General features: G+C 43.9%; 1 protein-coding gene across 2 annotated transcripts in view; it reads left to right on the forward strand.

The window, feature by feature from the left end:
* Positions 1-571: 571 nt before the first annotated feature.
* The window catches only part of LOC129765515 (kinesin-like protein KIF12), a 52,858-nt gene continuing 37,547 nt past the window's right edge, over positions 572-15,882 (forward strand). For both annotated transcript variants that reach the window (XM_055765910.1, XM_055765909.1), the window contains exons 1-2: positions 572-1,136; positions 1,846-2,701. In XM_055765910.1, coding sequence (XP_055621885.1) covers positions 2,244-2,701 — 458 coding nt within the window. In that variant the 5' untranslated portion in view covers positions 572-1,136; positions 1,846-2,243. The remainder of the gene's footprint in view (positions 1,137-1,845; positions 2,702-15,882) is intronic.

The following is a 15,882-nucleotide window of genomic DNA, read 5'->3' on the forward strand; positions in this document are numbered from 1 at the left end:
TTTACGGATGAAATCGAAGAAGTGATAACAGCGGCAAACGGATGTTTCGAAATATTCCGTCGGGGCAAATTGAATAAATGCATGAAAAAAAAAACTTGTCCACAATAATACCTGTTATTTTACTCTATTCAAGAGTAAACGATTGCGACGAAAATGTTGTGAAGATCGATCCTAGGAAACTGAACCTCAAAATGATGTTTTTCGAACATCATCTACGCATCAGGTATGTGATTGTTTGTATGATTACACCGCACATTTCCCCGTTAATTAATCAATTTTGCCACCCACGCGTAGCAGCTGCTACGGCATGGAATGCCGGCCGTGCGGCTTTCAAGCGCGCGACATGGAAAACAGAAACTTCCTCCCACAATTATTCACATTTACACTTTTTCCGGGGTTTCCTTCTCCTATTGCGTTTTCCCATGTGATACTCATACACATACAGGCCGGCTTGGTGTTGAAAGAAACGACTCCCATACATTTGCGTACCTTCCTGGCACCTGTTCTGGACATTTGCATGCCCGACTTTTACCGCTTTCACGAAAGGACGAACTAAACGAGTGCTGACCATCGGACCGACAGGACGGGTTTTTTCTTGTGCTCCTTCCTGAGTTATTATTTATCAATCAAAATCATCGGATAAGAGTCAGTGGTGGTGGAGGTTCTTCGGGAGGCAATTACTGTTCGTTCCCTCGTTCCCCAATGCGTTCCATTTTGGACTGCCAGTTCGAACGCGCGCGTGCCCTTGTCCTTTATAACCACCGAAGCCGCGTTTTCCGTCGCATGTGAACTGATTTCCCGCAAAGTGCAGCGTGCAGTTGACAGTTAACGATTTGTGCGATTTAAACTGTGTGTCTGTTGATTGATAAAAAAAGAACATAAGTGTACAGAACTAACTCAAGGTTGTGATGAATGGAGAACCGTGCAGCATTTTAGGTGCCGTTGGAAATTATGTGTGGCAGTGAATAAATTTTTAAAAAGTATACTGGTGGGAGCATCTGAAGCGAAGATATAGAGGGTGGACGAACGTGAAAAAAAAGCTTGGAGGTGCTGTTCTGTATCAGAATTGAGTGCTGGTCGACCGCGTGGCCTAAATATCAACAAAGGATTCCTTCTCAGCTCTACGCTAGCTGCAAGTAATTATTCAGATTTCCTATACTTTCGCCTAGTTTCGGTTGCATACATAATTGGACCGCTTACTGATTTGTTTTTGAGGTATTTCGTGCACTATAATGTGTCGAATATAGGATATGAAGGGACTATAAACACTCAAATCGTATGCTTTTTGCAGGAAATCACTTTTGAGAATACAAACAAAAAAGAAAAATAATACAAAAATAGAATGAGTGAATTTCAGATTTTTGTTTCACGAGATTAGTACAAATAATGACAAATGGAACTATGAGTGTACTCAGAACGATAACTTTTGTTGATAATGCGTTAATGTTTATCCACGAACCGTTTATTAAAAAGGAATACAAGCATTCCATAGTATAGTAAACACGCAACACCATGAGTTATTGCATTTAGCGACGATTGCGATAATGATCGCGATGAAAGTACTAATTAAATAGTCGTTGCATGGATTAGTCCAGACATCACTATTTGAGCTTTCGTGTTGAAGTCTCCGAGGTATTAATTTGGTAGCGATCTACAAACATTTATCTACGCTAGTCTCCGAATACCGATAGAGAAGCGATGCTGACCTCCATTACAATTTTTGTTTTAACATCAGCAAGGGTTACCCCTACGACTCACTGACTTAACATTCCTCGTTTTTTGATAATTGATAGTTCGTCACCTGTTTGAATAATAATCGATATATCTTTTCATTGTGTCATTCAGGTTTCATCAGCATTCCATCTATTAATTGCAATTGGCCTGACAAACAGCAATCAGTTCGAGAGAAAGACGTCGTTAACATATCGTTACAATTTGCGTGATAAACGTTTAAAAAAAATAGAATGCAGTGAATGTGACTAGTCAAACAGAGTGAATGCTAATGGATCATCATTGGTAAACACCAATGTCCCTCGTCGTGACTGTGAGATATATGTTGTCGAACAGAAAGCAAACAATCAAAATTTATTCTGTAATGCTTCAGCTTTCCCTGTTGTGTGTCCTGGAATAGAACAAAAAGCACGGCTAGATTACTTTAAGCATTGTTGGTCGCTGCACAACTTAGTGTTTCTTTATGTGTTGATAGATTGCGGTGATAATTACATTGTTTTTATTTGTCCACCATGGTTTATAAACCACCAGGGACCTCGAACACGCCAGCAAAGACCAGAGATTCGCCTCGGTCACGTGACCAATCACCGTCGGTCCGAAACGGATTGATTCGTGGCGGAGTTCGCAACTCCCAATCGGTTTCCAGTCTCAACAACTACAAAGACAACACGAATGTCCACGGGCGGAATCAACACCCGAGAGGACGCTCTTTCAAGGGCAGCACGGAAAATTTTCTTGGTGGTAAAAAAGTGAATAATATCGTGAAGGCGGGTGGGTCGACTCCCGCGATGAAACGGTCCAACAGTTTGAACAATAAAAACAACCGTTCCAACAGCGTCGAGAGAATGAATAATGGAAAAATTTACCGTGGACGAAGTCCGCTGCGGAATTCCACATCAAACCTACCCCAGCAGCAGCAGCACCCTCATGGGAAGAACCAGCCATTTTTAGTGCGATCCAGGGGAAACGAGTAAGTATATACGAATCGCAGCATGAATGCTTTGCTAGATGTGACGGAGTACTATTCCGTTTTATAACTGAAATGAGATGTTTACTTTGAGCTGAACATGACCCTACCAGGTATATAGATAAAAAATCGTATTTTTTTTTCATTCAAAATACACGTTCATTGTTCTCGAATGGTTTCGAATATTTTATTCAAAGTAATGGCTTTTTAAAGCTGCACGATTTCCCATCTGTCTCGCAAAAATATAGCTAGCTTATTTTGAGCCAAATAAGTTATCGAGCCATTTCCAGAAGAATTGATGTGCTGCTCAGCGAATGTGTTTCCCATTGATGAAAAGGAGCGTAAGGAGCCAAGTCTGGTATATATGTCGCATGCGGTACTTGATCCCAAATGATCTCAAATGACCGGTTTGTTTTTTTTTGGAACAGAGCACGGTTCAATTTGCTAAATAGTTTCGGCAGCTCATAACTCTTAACATTGCGATTTACTAAGAACATTTTCGCTGTGAGATTCCACTGACATTCTATGCGTATTGGAAGCGATTTTTTTTAGTTTATACCAGAATCTATAATTGTACACCGGGGCAATTTGAAATACGTGGTAAGTTGTAACGAAAACCACTCTTATCAGGACCCATCTTATGATAGCCACAACCAGAATATCGGAATGTCTTAACATATTAAGGACCGCACGTTTTGGGGCAAACTTGTACGCTTCTTTTGTTCGGATCTCGAATGAGATCGTTTCCTTTGGTGTAGATGAGACGAAGGCGAGCCATCGGTAGGCCTTGTTAGATTCTTGGCAGACCAAGGATTTAACCATCAAGTGTAGGAAATATGGGTTATTTCGTGATCCATTCGTAATAGACGGGACGCGAAACACGAGAAAACTAGTGATCGGTCTGCAATGTGTTAACACAATCCGCGCCTTTATTCACTTTTCGTCGTTAGAGAAATCGAAAGAACAGTTTTTTTTTCAATATCTTCAGAATTGTACGTCAGGTAAGCAAATAGAGATAATCAAGTGTAATGGTTTTGAAAACTAAGGTGAAAATTATTTTTCCTGCATAGTTCTGAGCTATTCAACTTACCCCATGTTTTTCAACTCTGGGGTAAGTTGAAGCAGCAGTGAGAATCGACTGTTTTTTACACTTTGCTGCATGCACCGGGCGTTATTTGCCGGTGATTTTTATATGAATGAATGATTATAAATTAAAAAAAAGAACATTTATATTTCGTTCCTTAGTACGTGAGTACGTAATTTATGAATACACAGCCATGAGACAAATCAAATCTGTTAACTTTTCAACTACGGGTCGTTCAAATATTAAAGGGTGTGTCACATCAAATTGCATCACGGAAAAAAACGCTGTAGAAATTTAATTTTTAGGAATTATATCTTCAGCTTTCGCTTATAATCAGATAAGAGCGTTGGCCATGTTTCACTGTCAATTTTTCGTAAATTTGGAAAAATGTCGTCGAACGAAAAAGAGCGTCGTGAATTAATCCTGCGCACTCATTTCGAGAATCCGGAGTTCGGGACATCGGTAAGATGCTGGGAATCGTCCAATCCACGGTCAGCAGAGTACTAAAACGATACTTCGAGAACCTAACCATCGACCGGAAGGTGAAGAACGGCAAAAATGGATGCTCCGTCAGTGAAAAAGATCATAAGCGCGTAGTTAAGCAGTTTAGACGTGATCCGAGAAGTTCGGCCTGGGATATCGCCAATAAGCTGAATTTGTCAAGTTCATTCGTCCAGCGGACCAAGCAGCGGGAGGGCCTGCGTACATACAAGGTTCAGAAGGCTCCTAACCGCGACGAAAGGCAAAACATGGTGGGGAAGACGCGAGCCCGGAAGCTGTACACCGAAATGCTGACGAAGCCGCATTGGCTGGTAATGAACGACGAAACCTACGTCAAAGCGAACTTTCGTCAGCTGCCGGGCCTGTTGTTCTTCTCCGCAGAGGACAAATTCAGCGTTCCGGAGGAGATTCGCAAGCAGAAACTATCCAAGTTTGCCAAAAAGTACATGGTGTGGCAAGTGATCTGCTCTTGCGGAAAGTGGAGCGCCCCCTTCGTGATGACCGGCACGGTAAACGGGCAGGTTTACCTTAAGGAGTGCCTACAGAAGCGCTTACTACCACTATTGAAGCAGCACGAGGGCCCGACCATCTTCTGGCCGGATCTCGCTTCGTGCCACTATTCAAAGGACGTGTTGGAGTGGTACGAAGCCAACGGGGTCACCTTCGTGCCAAAGGAAATGAACCCGCCCAACGCGCCGGAGCTTCGCCCAATAGAGAAATATTGGGCGATTATGAAGCAGGCCCTCCGGAAGAACCCAAAAGTTGTCAAATCGGAGGCGGACTTCAAGAGAAAATGGATTTCTGTTAAAAAAAAACTACAACCTGACGTTGTACAGAACCTTATGGACGGGGTAAAGAGGAAGGTGCGAGCATACGGGCTTGGGCTCGAAGTATGAATAAAAAGAAAATGCCAAAAGTTGTTTAATAGTTTTTATTTTACTGTCTAAAATTTTCAAAAGGATCGGTCTACTGGACGAATTTCTACAGCGTTTTTTCCGTGATGCAATTTGATGTGACACACCCTTTACTTAACGCAAATTTTCTTCTATTTTCTACATAACATGTAACAAACGGTGATTTACATAAAACTGTTTAGATTTATTTGGATTTATTTCTAAACCGGATACCAAAAGACATCCCCTCTTACCTTCCCGAGTGCGTAAAATAATATTTGAACAATTGAATGATCCCACAAACCTCATTAGTGGCCGTTTTGAGTGGCTCTACCCCTCCACATCTAACGTATATCAAAACCTGTTTTTCCAATAGTTTATATGTAACTCCTTCAATTTTGTGTTTCATAAGTCAGTTGTAGATAGTTCGAGAATCAAAACCGCACATTAGTTTCGCGTTTTAATTTACCCAAATTAAACTAATGCATAAAAAATTTTGAAAATTGATATGTTTCGGAACATCCAGTGTGAATCTCTATTTTTTTTGTCGGAAGTCATCTGCCATACCTCGTAAATGGTGCACACAGATTTCTGTTGCGGATGGGAACCCTGTTCCGCAGCACCCGTTTCGGGTCGATGAGGTAACGAAAATGACAGATGATGAACGGATAAAAAGTCAGAAACAGGAACAAAAGAAGTGACAGAAATTATAGAAAACTTACCGCTAATTCTTAGATCTACCTAAAACAAAGTGAATATCTTAAATCTATTACTTAAAACTATTTACACTAGTGCTTAAACCTATTTAGCCTACCGTAAGTTACATAATGAAGTTAAACTAAAACTTATACTAAAATTATATATTATATTTAGAATATTTGAGGAGAATTGGATTTCCACATTGCGGTTCGATAGAATTTCGTCACTGGAAAAATGTGAGTTATTCCTTAACCTATATAATGAATGAAAATGGAATTTTGTTTGTTAATTTTAGCTTTAAGCATTGCTTGAAATACAGTCGCTGAAAAGAATCCAGTGTTTCGAAAACACGTTCCGTGACCGCCGGAACATTCTTAAAGATTTTTCCATATGGAAAATCCGGGCAATACGGACGAACACACGCCAGAGCAGAGTATGGCGAACAATTGTGTCAACTGCGATCGTCCAGACACGGTAGATGACATGGTCCAATGCGACGAGTGTGGAAATTGGTGGCACATGTCGTGTGCCGGAGTGACAAAATCTGTTTCGGAACGTCATTGGAGTTGCCGAAATTGCATGCCCCACAGCATTTCCTCCCGTACCACTACTTCCAGCGTAAGAGCGTCTCGAGCTCAACTGAAGCTCCAGCAGTTGGAAGAAAAACAAGCTCTCGAGAAACGTCATCTTGACGAAAAACACAAGTTGATACAAGAGGAGCTGAACGAGTTGGATGATGCGGTTAGCAACAGAAGCAGAATTAGTAGGATGAGTCTCAACAAGGTTCAGCAGTGGCAGAAGGAACGCGCCGAGCACTCTGAAGGAGCGTGTGCACTCCCGATAGCGGCGGACCCTGTAGCGGTCTCACTGATTCCGCAGGACAAATCACGTGACAATGAAACCATTACAGAAAGGGATCCTGTGCGAGCAAACCAGACGCTCGATTCCACTTTACGGGACCGCAACGTGGTACGGAATCAACAACAGCAGACGGAGGTGGAGATGTTCTTAGGATTGACGTCCGACAAAAGAGTTCAACAAAAAAACACCGGGGCCATTCCAAAGATATTTCCGGATCCGAAACTTGGATCCGGAAATCAGGATCAGCAGCAAAAAACTAGCGCGATTTGTATGGCGAATCAGGGATCGAAATTGATCCAGCAGGAACAGCAGCGGCAGGTCAGCGCGTTCTCCACGACTGCAAACTTCAATTTGAACCAGCATCAGGAAATCAGTGGGATTCCTAAAACCGTTCCGAAACAGCGAGAGGTAACCGACGTAAGAGGTAATTTCGATCACCAAATTCCCCCCGTAGCACAACAAGGTAAGCCACTCTATAACGTAAAAGACAGCCGATATTTGCCACCAAATGATAATAGCTCCCTCCAACATATCATAAAGCAGTTTGGAAACATGGAACCAACCGCTACGACTTCTTCTTTCGGTATGAACATGTATCTTCCCGAGGTAAGAACTCTTCCGTCGCTCGGGACGAATACGATATTTCCGCCGAATAGAAATTCAACTTTACTCACTGGAAACATTCCTCTTTCACCGGATTTTCCAAATGTTGATCAATTCACTCCCTCCCCCTCGCAGTTAGCCGCGCGACAAGTAATGCCCCGCGATTTGCCAACGTTTTCTGGCGATCCCGCGGATTGGCCGATATTCATAAGCAGCTTTATGAACACTACGCTGGCTTGTGGATATAATTGTGCCGAGAATCTCGCGCGTCTTCAACGCTGCTTGAGAGGATCCGCGTATGAGTCTGTCAAAAGCAGGTTGCTGCTTCCCGAATCGGTTCCACAAGTGATTGATACACTTCGATTGTTGTATGGGCGGCCGGAGTTACTAATCAGTGCCTTACTACAAAATGTACGCAGTGTTCCAGCACCGAAAGCGGAGAAGCTGGAGACCATCATCGATTTCGGCGTGGCCGTGCGCAGTCTGTGTGATCATTTGGAGGCGGCCGGACAGCAGGAGCATCTTTCGAATCCTACCCTGCTGATGGAACTGGTGGAGAAACTACCTGCATACACCAAGATGCAGTGGGCAAATTACATGCAGCAGCATCCGGTGGTTAACCTGAAGACCTTCGGGGACTTTATGCTTGGAGTCGTCGTTGCAATTAGCAGAGTTACGATGTACGCTGGTGGAAATAGCGGTAGTCAGCATAAGCAGAAGCAGAGAGCAGTAGTGAACGCCCACATCGGGGAAACAGAACAGGTTCGTGAGCCACTACACGTAAATGAAATTTTGTGCGCTTGCTGCAAGAAGTCGGGACATCGAGTCGCTGAGTGTCCTACGTTTAGGTCCTACTCCATAGACAATCGGTGGAAATTTGCACAAAATAACGGACTTTGCAGAAGTTGTTTGAATGCGCATGGTCGAAGGTCTTGCAGAAACGCTACACAGTGCGTGATCGAAGGATGTCAGTACCGCCATCACCCACTATTACATTCGAATCGTTCAAACAGTCAACCTTTCCAGCGTTCATCGACTGCCGAGAACCACACTCATCGACAATGTGATCAGATACTTTTGTTCCGCATAATCCCGGTCACAATTTGTGGACCTCGAGCCACCATCGAGACATTTGCGTTCCTGGACGATGGGTCATCTCTATCGTTGATCGAACAAGAACTGGTGGAACAGCTAGGCATGGATGGATGGACGAAACCATTGTGCTTGAAGTGGACGGGGAATGTGACTAGAATCGAGCCGGAGTCGAAGCAAGTGCAGATGACAATTAAAGGTACGAATACACGAAAACAGTTCAACCTCAACGACGTCCGTACAGTAAAGGAGCTTACCCTACCGGAACAGAGTCTTCGATACGACGAACTATCTCAGCGATTCCGTCATCTTCAGGGTCTGCCGATCGTCAGCTACGAAAAGGCAGTTCCTCGTCTGCTTATAGGGGTAAATAACCTTAACCTCACGGTACCGCTGAAGATAAGAGAAGGCAGGAAAAATGAGCCTGTTGCAGTTAGAACCAGATTGGGTTGGTGTATTTTTGGCGGCAGCCACAAAGAAGTTACACATTCGTTGAACTATCATGCATGTGAATGTGCTACTGATCAGGATCTACACAATGTGGTGAGAGATTACTTCACGATGGAGGATGCTGGAGTGAAGCCACTGATACAGCTGGAATCCGAAGAGGACAAGCGTGCTAAACGTATCATGGAAGAAACAACCCGTCGTGTCGGAAGCAGCTTCGAAACGGGATTGTTGTGGAGATATGATCATGTTGAGTTTCCAGACAGCTTCAGCATGGCGGTGAAACGTTTCGAGTGTCTGGAACGAAGGATGGCTCGAGATCCTGAGTTGGCGGTCAGCTTGAAGAAGCAGATATCTGACTACCAACAGAAAGGCTATGCCCATCGTGCGACCGAAGCTGAACTGAAACGAGGAGATCCAAAGCGGGTCTGGTATTTGCCGCTGGGTGCAGTGATGAATCCACGAAAGCCGGGAAAGGTCCGTTTAATCTGGGACGCTGCGGCAAAAGTAGATGGAATATCTCTGAATACGATGCTGCTTAAGGGTCCCGATCAGCTCACGTCGTTGCCAGCAGTGTTGTCTCGTTTCCGACAGTACAGAGTTGGAGTTTCTGCAGATATTCGAGAGATGTTCCACCAGATATTTATACGGGAACAGGATCGCCATTCGCAACGTTTCTTGTGGAGGAACAACTCAACAGAGCCTCTGAGCATCTTCTTGATGGACGTCGCCACCTTCGGTTCTACCAGTTCGCCAGCATCGGCACAGTTTGTGAAAAACAAGAATGCCGAAGAGTTCGCTGACCGTTTCCCTCGAGCTGTCGAAAGTATAGTGAAGAATCACTACGTTGACGACTTTCTCGACAGCTTCGAAAACGAAGAAGAAGCGGTGCGCGTGTCCCAGGAGACCAGCTTTATCCACCTACATGGAGGCTTTCAGCTTCGAAACTGGCTGTCGAACAGTGCTGAGTTGTTGAAGGAGATGAAGGAGGAAGGTCCGAATGATAGTAAAAGTTTCTGTTTAAACTCAGCGGAAGGGACTGCTCGAGTGCTGGGAATGCTGTGGCTGACAGTGAATGACGAATTACGATTCTCCATGAAAATGAAGGACGAGATCCAGCTTGTGATCGACAAAGGAGAACGCCCAACAAAACGGCAACTTCTGAAATGCCTGATGGGAGTCTTCGATCCACTAGGACTTCTGAGTGTGTTCCTGAGTCACGGCAAGATTTTGCTCCAAGACGTATGGCGAGCCGGCTTGTTGTGGGACGAGAAAGTACCGGAAGACATCTTCGACCGATGGACCAGGTGGACAGAGTTGTTTCCGAAGATTGAAGACCTACGGATCTCACGGTGCTACTTCACCAGAGCGACTGCAGACACCTACAAAGCTTTTCAACTTCACATCTTCGTCGACGCGAGTGAAGCCGCGTTTTCCGCCGTAGCCTACTTCAGAACGGCCAAATTTGAGAGTGAAGCTGAGTGCTCGTTGGTTGCTGCAAAAACAAAGGTTGCGCCACTGAAACCGCTCTCGATTCCGCGTTTGGAGCTGCAAGCAGCGGTCTTGGGGAGCCGTTTAATGACAACCGTCTTGGAGAGTCACACCGTTGAAGTGAAGCGATGCGTTCTCTGGAGTGATTCCGCAACGGTACTGGCCTGGTTACGGGCCGATCATCGTCGTTATAAGCAATATGTGGCGTGTCGCGTTGGAGAACTGCTATCAATAACTGAGGTTGCACAGTGGCGCTGGGTCCCCAGTAAATTAAATCCCGCGGATGCGGCTACGAAATGGGGCAAGAATCCGTGTCCTGGAACTGGTGACGTCTGGTTTAAAGGCCCGGAATTCCTTCAACAACCCGAGGAGAACTGGCCCAAGCAGACAACAACTTCTATTCCTCCAGAAGAGGAGCTCCGACCATGCTACATAATACAACAATCGCTTCTCCCTGAAGCTATCGTGGAGTTTACACGCTTCTCTAAATGGCGTCGTCTCCTGGGAGCAATAGCGTACGTACACCGCTTCATTGACAACTGTAGACGCCGATGTAGAGGAGAAGAGGCAGAAATGTTGTATCTAACACAAGACGAATTGAAGAAAGCGAAGAACACACTGATGAAGATGGTGCAGTGGCAAGCATATCCGGAAGAGATGGTCACATTGTCGAGGGGACAAGCGGAACTAGCGAAGTCAAGTAATCTGTATCAGAACACTCCAACAGTGGATGAATACGGGGTGCTACGGATTGACGGAAGAATTGGCGCTGCTTCGCACATTCGATTCGACACTAGGTATCCGGTAATCCTCCCAAGGAAACATTTTGTTACCGAACTGATCGTAGATTACTTCCATCGTGCTTTCGGTCACGCTAATTTTGAAACCGTGGTGAATGAAATCCGGCAATTCTATCACATCTCTCGACTGCGGACAGTTGTGAAGCAGATTGCTGCTGCGTGTCAGTGGTGCAAATTGATGAAGGCGAAACCGACTGTTCCACGAATGGCACCACTCCCAGTGGCTCGATTAGCATCGTTCACACGACCATTTACTCACACCGGTATTGATTTGTTCGGACCGCTGTTTGTGAAAGTTGGAAGAAGCGCAGTTAAACGTTGGGTTTGCTTGTTCACTTGCTTGACTACTCGTGCAGTTCATGTTGAGGCGTACAGCCTTTCTACGCCATCCACTGTGAAATGCATCACACCCTTCGTTAATCATCGCGGCTCACCGGCAGAGATTTACACAGACAACGGCACGAACTTTACGGGCGCCGATCGACTGCTCAGGAAAATGATTGACAAAATAAATGGGGAATTGGCAGAAACGTTCACGAACACGAATACAAAGTGGGTCTTCATACCTCCATCGGCACCCCACATGGGCGGATCCTGGGAAAGGATGGTGAGATCGATTAAGACAGCTATGGAGACTGCGTACTGCAACGACCGGAAGCTGGATGATGAGGGTTTGGTTACGCTGGTTGTCGCGGCCGAGGCTATTGTTAACAGCCGACCGCTCACATATTTGCCCTTGGATGCAGACGAAGGAGAGGCTCTCACGCCAAAACACTTCCTCCTGGGAAGTTCCAACGGAGTACACCAGCCGTCAACAGAATTTACTGATTCTTCGCTGGTGGTCAAAAGCTCCTGGTATCAGATTCAACACCAACTGGATATTTTTTGGAAGCGTTGGATCCGGGAATACCTCCCTACGTTGACCAAACGAACGAAATGGTTTGGCGAAACGAAACCTTTAGCCATAGGAAATCTGGTTCTTATAGTGGAGGAGACAAGAAGGAATGGATGGGTGCGTGGACGTGTCCTGGAGGTCGTAGCTGGAAAGGACGGAAGAGTCCGGCAAGCTGTAGTTCAGACTGCGAGGGGGATTCTGCGTAGGCCAGTATCAAAGTTGGCAGTGTTGGAGGTTGAGACTGGTGGTAAAACTGACTCCGGTGGCCAGTGTTACGGGGGGGAGGATGTTGCGGATGGGAACCCTGTTCCGCAGCACCCGTTTCGGGTCGATGAGGTAACGAAAATGACAGATGATGAACGAATAAAAAGTCAGAAACAGGAACAAAAGAAGTGACAGAAATTATAGAAAACTTACGGCTAATTCTTAGATCTACCTAAAACAAAGTGAATATCTTAAATCTATTACTTAAAACTATTTACACTAGTGCTTAAACCTATTTAGCCTACCGTAAGTTACATAATGAAGTTAAACTAAAACTTATACTAAAATTATATATTATATTTAGAATATTTGAGGAGAATTGGATTTCCACATTGCGGTTCGATAGAATTTCGTCACTGGAAAAATGTGAGTTATTCCTTAACCTATATAATGAATGAAAATGGAATTTTGTTTGTTAATTTTAGCTTTAAGCATTGCTTGAAATACAGTCGCTGAAAAGAATCCAGTGTTTCGAAAACACGTTCCGTGACCGCCGGAACAGATTTCAATTCAGTGATTTTGTGATTTCTTGAGAGAACTTTCAAAAACAATTTGCCCAAGTGTACCTTATAACTGCAGATCGTAGTTCCTAGGCACAATATTCATCTGATAGTTTGGATTGGATATTGTTGATAGAAGTCAAAAATATAAAAAATGACAATCGATATAACTATAAATCTTTTCTCCTTGTGTCAAGGTCTATCCAGAAGATGCACCTGGAACTGGCCCATGGGTTGTTTTCTTCCGGCCCAAGCCAAAAGGAAAACCCCTCAATGTCATTCAAATTTCGAAAGATCTGGCAAAATATTACTCATCCGTGGTCGAAATCTCCAAGGTTAGGCCGAACAAACTGCGTGTTGTCGTGGTTAGTCGGAAGCACGCTAACGATATTGTTGTCGACAATCGTTTTGTAATAGAATATCGCGCATATGTGCCCTGCCATAACGTAGAAATTTCGGGGGTGATTACAGAAACGGGTCTGACGAGCGAAATGGTAAAAAAGGGAGATGGTAGATGTAAATAGCTCCCTTTGAAGCAAATTAAAATTTTGGACTCCCATCAACTAGGAAAAGTTTCCCAGAATGGGGAAGAAAAAAAAATTCACGCCGTCCGACTCGTTTCGAGTAACTTTTGCAGGTTCCGTCCTCCCTGACCACATTATGGTGGATAAATTAAGGCTTCTAGTGCGACCCTTCGTGCCAAAGCCCATGACTTGCAACAAATGCAAGTCAGTTGGTCATACAGCAGATTATTGCGCCAACAAGGAGAGCTGTGTCACTTGCGGAGAGCAACATGAGGGGAAATCCTGCATTGCGACTGAGCATAAATGTCCATATTGCGGGGGATCCCCACACGAGCTCTCAGCTTGTGAAACTTACAAGAGTCGCTGGGATAAACAGAAGCGCTCTTTGAAGGAACGCTCGAAGCGCACTTTTGCGGAAATTTTGAAGGGCGCTTCTCCACTGGCTCAAGAACAACAACCAATCAACACACATAATGTTTTCGCTACGTTGCCAGTTGACGAAATAGAAGCGGACACAGCTAGCGGGGGCACAACGGTTATTTCCAAAGGGAATCTCCGGCGCAAAAATGTGATCACTCCCAAAGCTCAAGGACAAGTCCCTCAGGTGATAACCCCTGTTAGCTTGCCTAAAAATTCGAGTGCAGCGGACAAGCAAAATCAGGTTCCTCCTGGCTTCCGTGGAAAAAGTTTACCCTCAAACGACCCAGTACTCGAGGGGACATCAAAAACCCTAACTGTCCCTATTTTTTCGTTCAGCTCAACTTCCCAATCGGGATTTATAAAATTGTCTGACCTTTTGGATGAAATCTTCACATGTTTTAATGTTTCCGACTCCATCAGAACCGTTGTCATCTCAATGCTTCCAGTATTAAAGACAATTTTGCAACAATTGATGCAAACATGGCCCCTCCTTGCAATGATTATCTCTCTTGATGTCTAATTTAAATAGAGAGGTCGGAGATATCACTGTTTTACAGTGGAATTGTCGCAGTCTTGGATAAATTAAAATTTTTAATTCATAACTTCAATCGTGATGTTTTTGCTCTGTCCGAAACTTGGCTTTCTTCGCGAGATGATCTCTCATTCCGCGATTTTAATATTACTCTTGGACCGTATTGACAGATACGGAGGGTCGCTATTGGGGATCAATACGTGCCACTCATTTTGAAGTAGGACTACGTCTTTCATTTCTATACCGGGGTGTCAAATCAAAGTTTCGAAAACGAAAGCGTTACGTCGGAGACCGAGATTTTGAGCGTTAATAGCTCCTAAACAACTGAACGAAATGGTATGATGAACACGTCATTCGAAAGATAAAATGTCTACGCGTTATATACTTGTTACTTTTTCATCCAAAAACTTGTTTCAATAGCCTTAAAATTGCTTTCAAAACAGGCTATTGAAATCAACAATCGGTATATAAGCGAGCGCCGCTCGGAAATCCACTCAGTTATAGTTGAACAGCGATTGGAGCATGTTGTCGCTGTTGTGATGAGGCTAACTTCGTTTATCATGAAAGCGCTGATGAACGGTGTCACCAAGAGCCTGAACGGTGTCACCTTAGGCCAGAAGGGAATCCATCAGGAGGAGAGTGATGCCAAGGTTCCGCTTGAAACATCGGAGCAGCCGCCACACACATATACACGATGATAGCAACCCTCGTTGCTATCATCGTTGCTGAAAAATAATCTACCAGTTCCCCTGGGAATTGAAAAATACATTCATGCGAAAGAGTTTATTTTAATGTTTTCTATCCATACAACACTGCAACCAATAACATTTGGTTTTGTGATTTTTCAATCAATCGAAATTAACAGGAAATCTTCTGAGTATTATTTTTCCCCATCAGTAGATAATTTTCGTATCCAATATTGGATGCATAACATGAAAAACGGAAAATGTTTCACATCGCGAAAATCATGTAATTTTCGAGCGATTATTTGCTTCCTACTCATATAATGCTGCGTCCAAATACATTTCGTTTTGGATTTTTCAATCAAGTGCGATCAAAGTAAGACCATGTCTATCGGCAATTTATTAGAGATGCAATGAATCTTAAGGAATTCCCGCTCTACGCGCACTGGCAAACGATGTTTACTTAACAATTTCTTAAACGAGAAATGGGTGTTGTGAGAAAGGATTAGCGAACGCAATAACGACAAACGGGAGAAAGAGAAGTTTGGAAGTTGAAGGAAATTGGCAGAAAACATCTTCATTTTATCTTTCGAATAATGTGATTCATACCACTTCGTTTTGCCAGAAAGAGATTATTAATGCTCAAAGGAGGAATCGAGTTCTCCGAGGAAATTACCCAGTGCAATTAGAGTCGACTATCGATTGCGGCATTCGTACACAAATAATATTATAATGCAGTTTCATCAAAGTGATTTCTTCGATATAGGGAAATATTCACTACACCATGTCATGTATTTCATATTCTTCACTATCAAATCCATATCCATGGCCCCTGTCGGTATCGTATATCATCGACACCACGATTTTCGCTAAATGCTCATTTCAGTTCGGCCTG

Source organism: Toxorhynchites rutilus, chromosome 2 (assembly GCF_029784135.1).
Source record: "Toxorhynchites rutilus septentrionalis strain SRP chromosome 2, ASM2978413v1, whole genome shotgun sequence".
Classification (NCBI taxonomy): domain Eukaryota; kingdom Metazoa; phylum Arthropoda; class Insecta; order Diptera; family Culicidae; genus Toxorhynchites; species Toxorhynchites rutilus.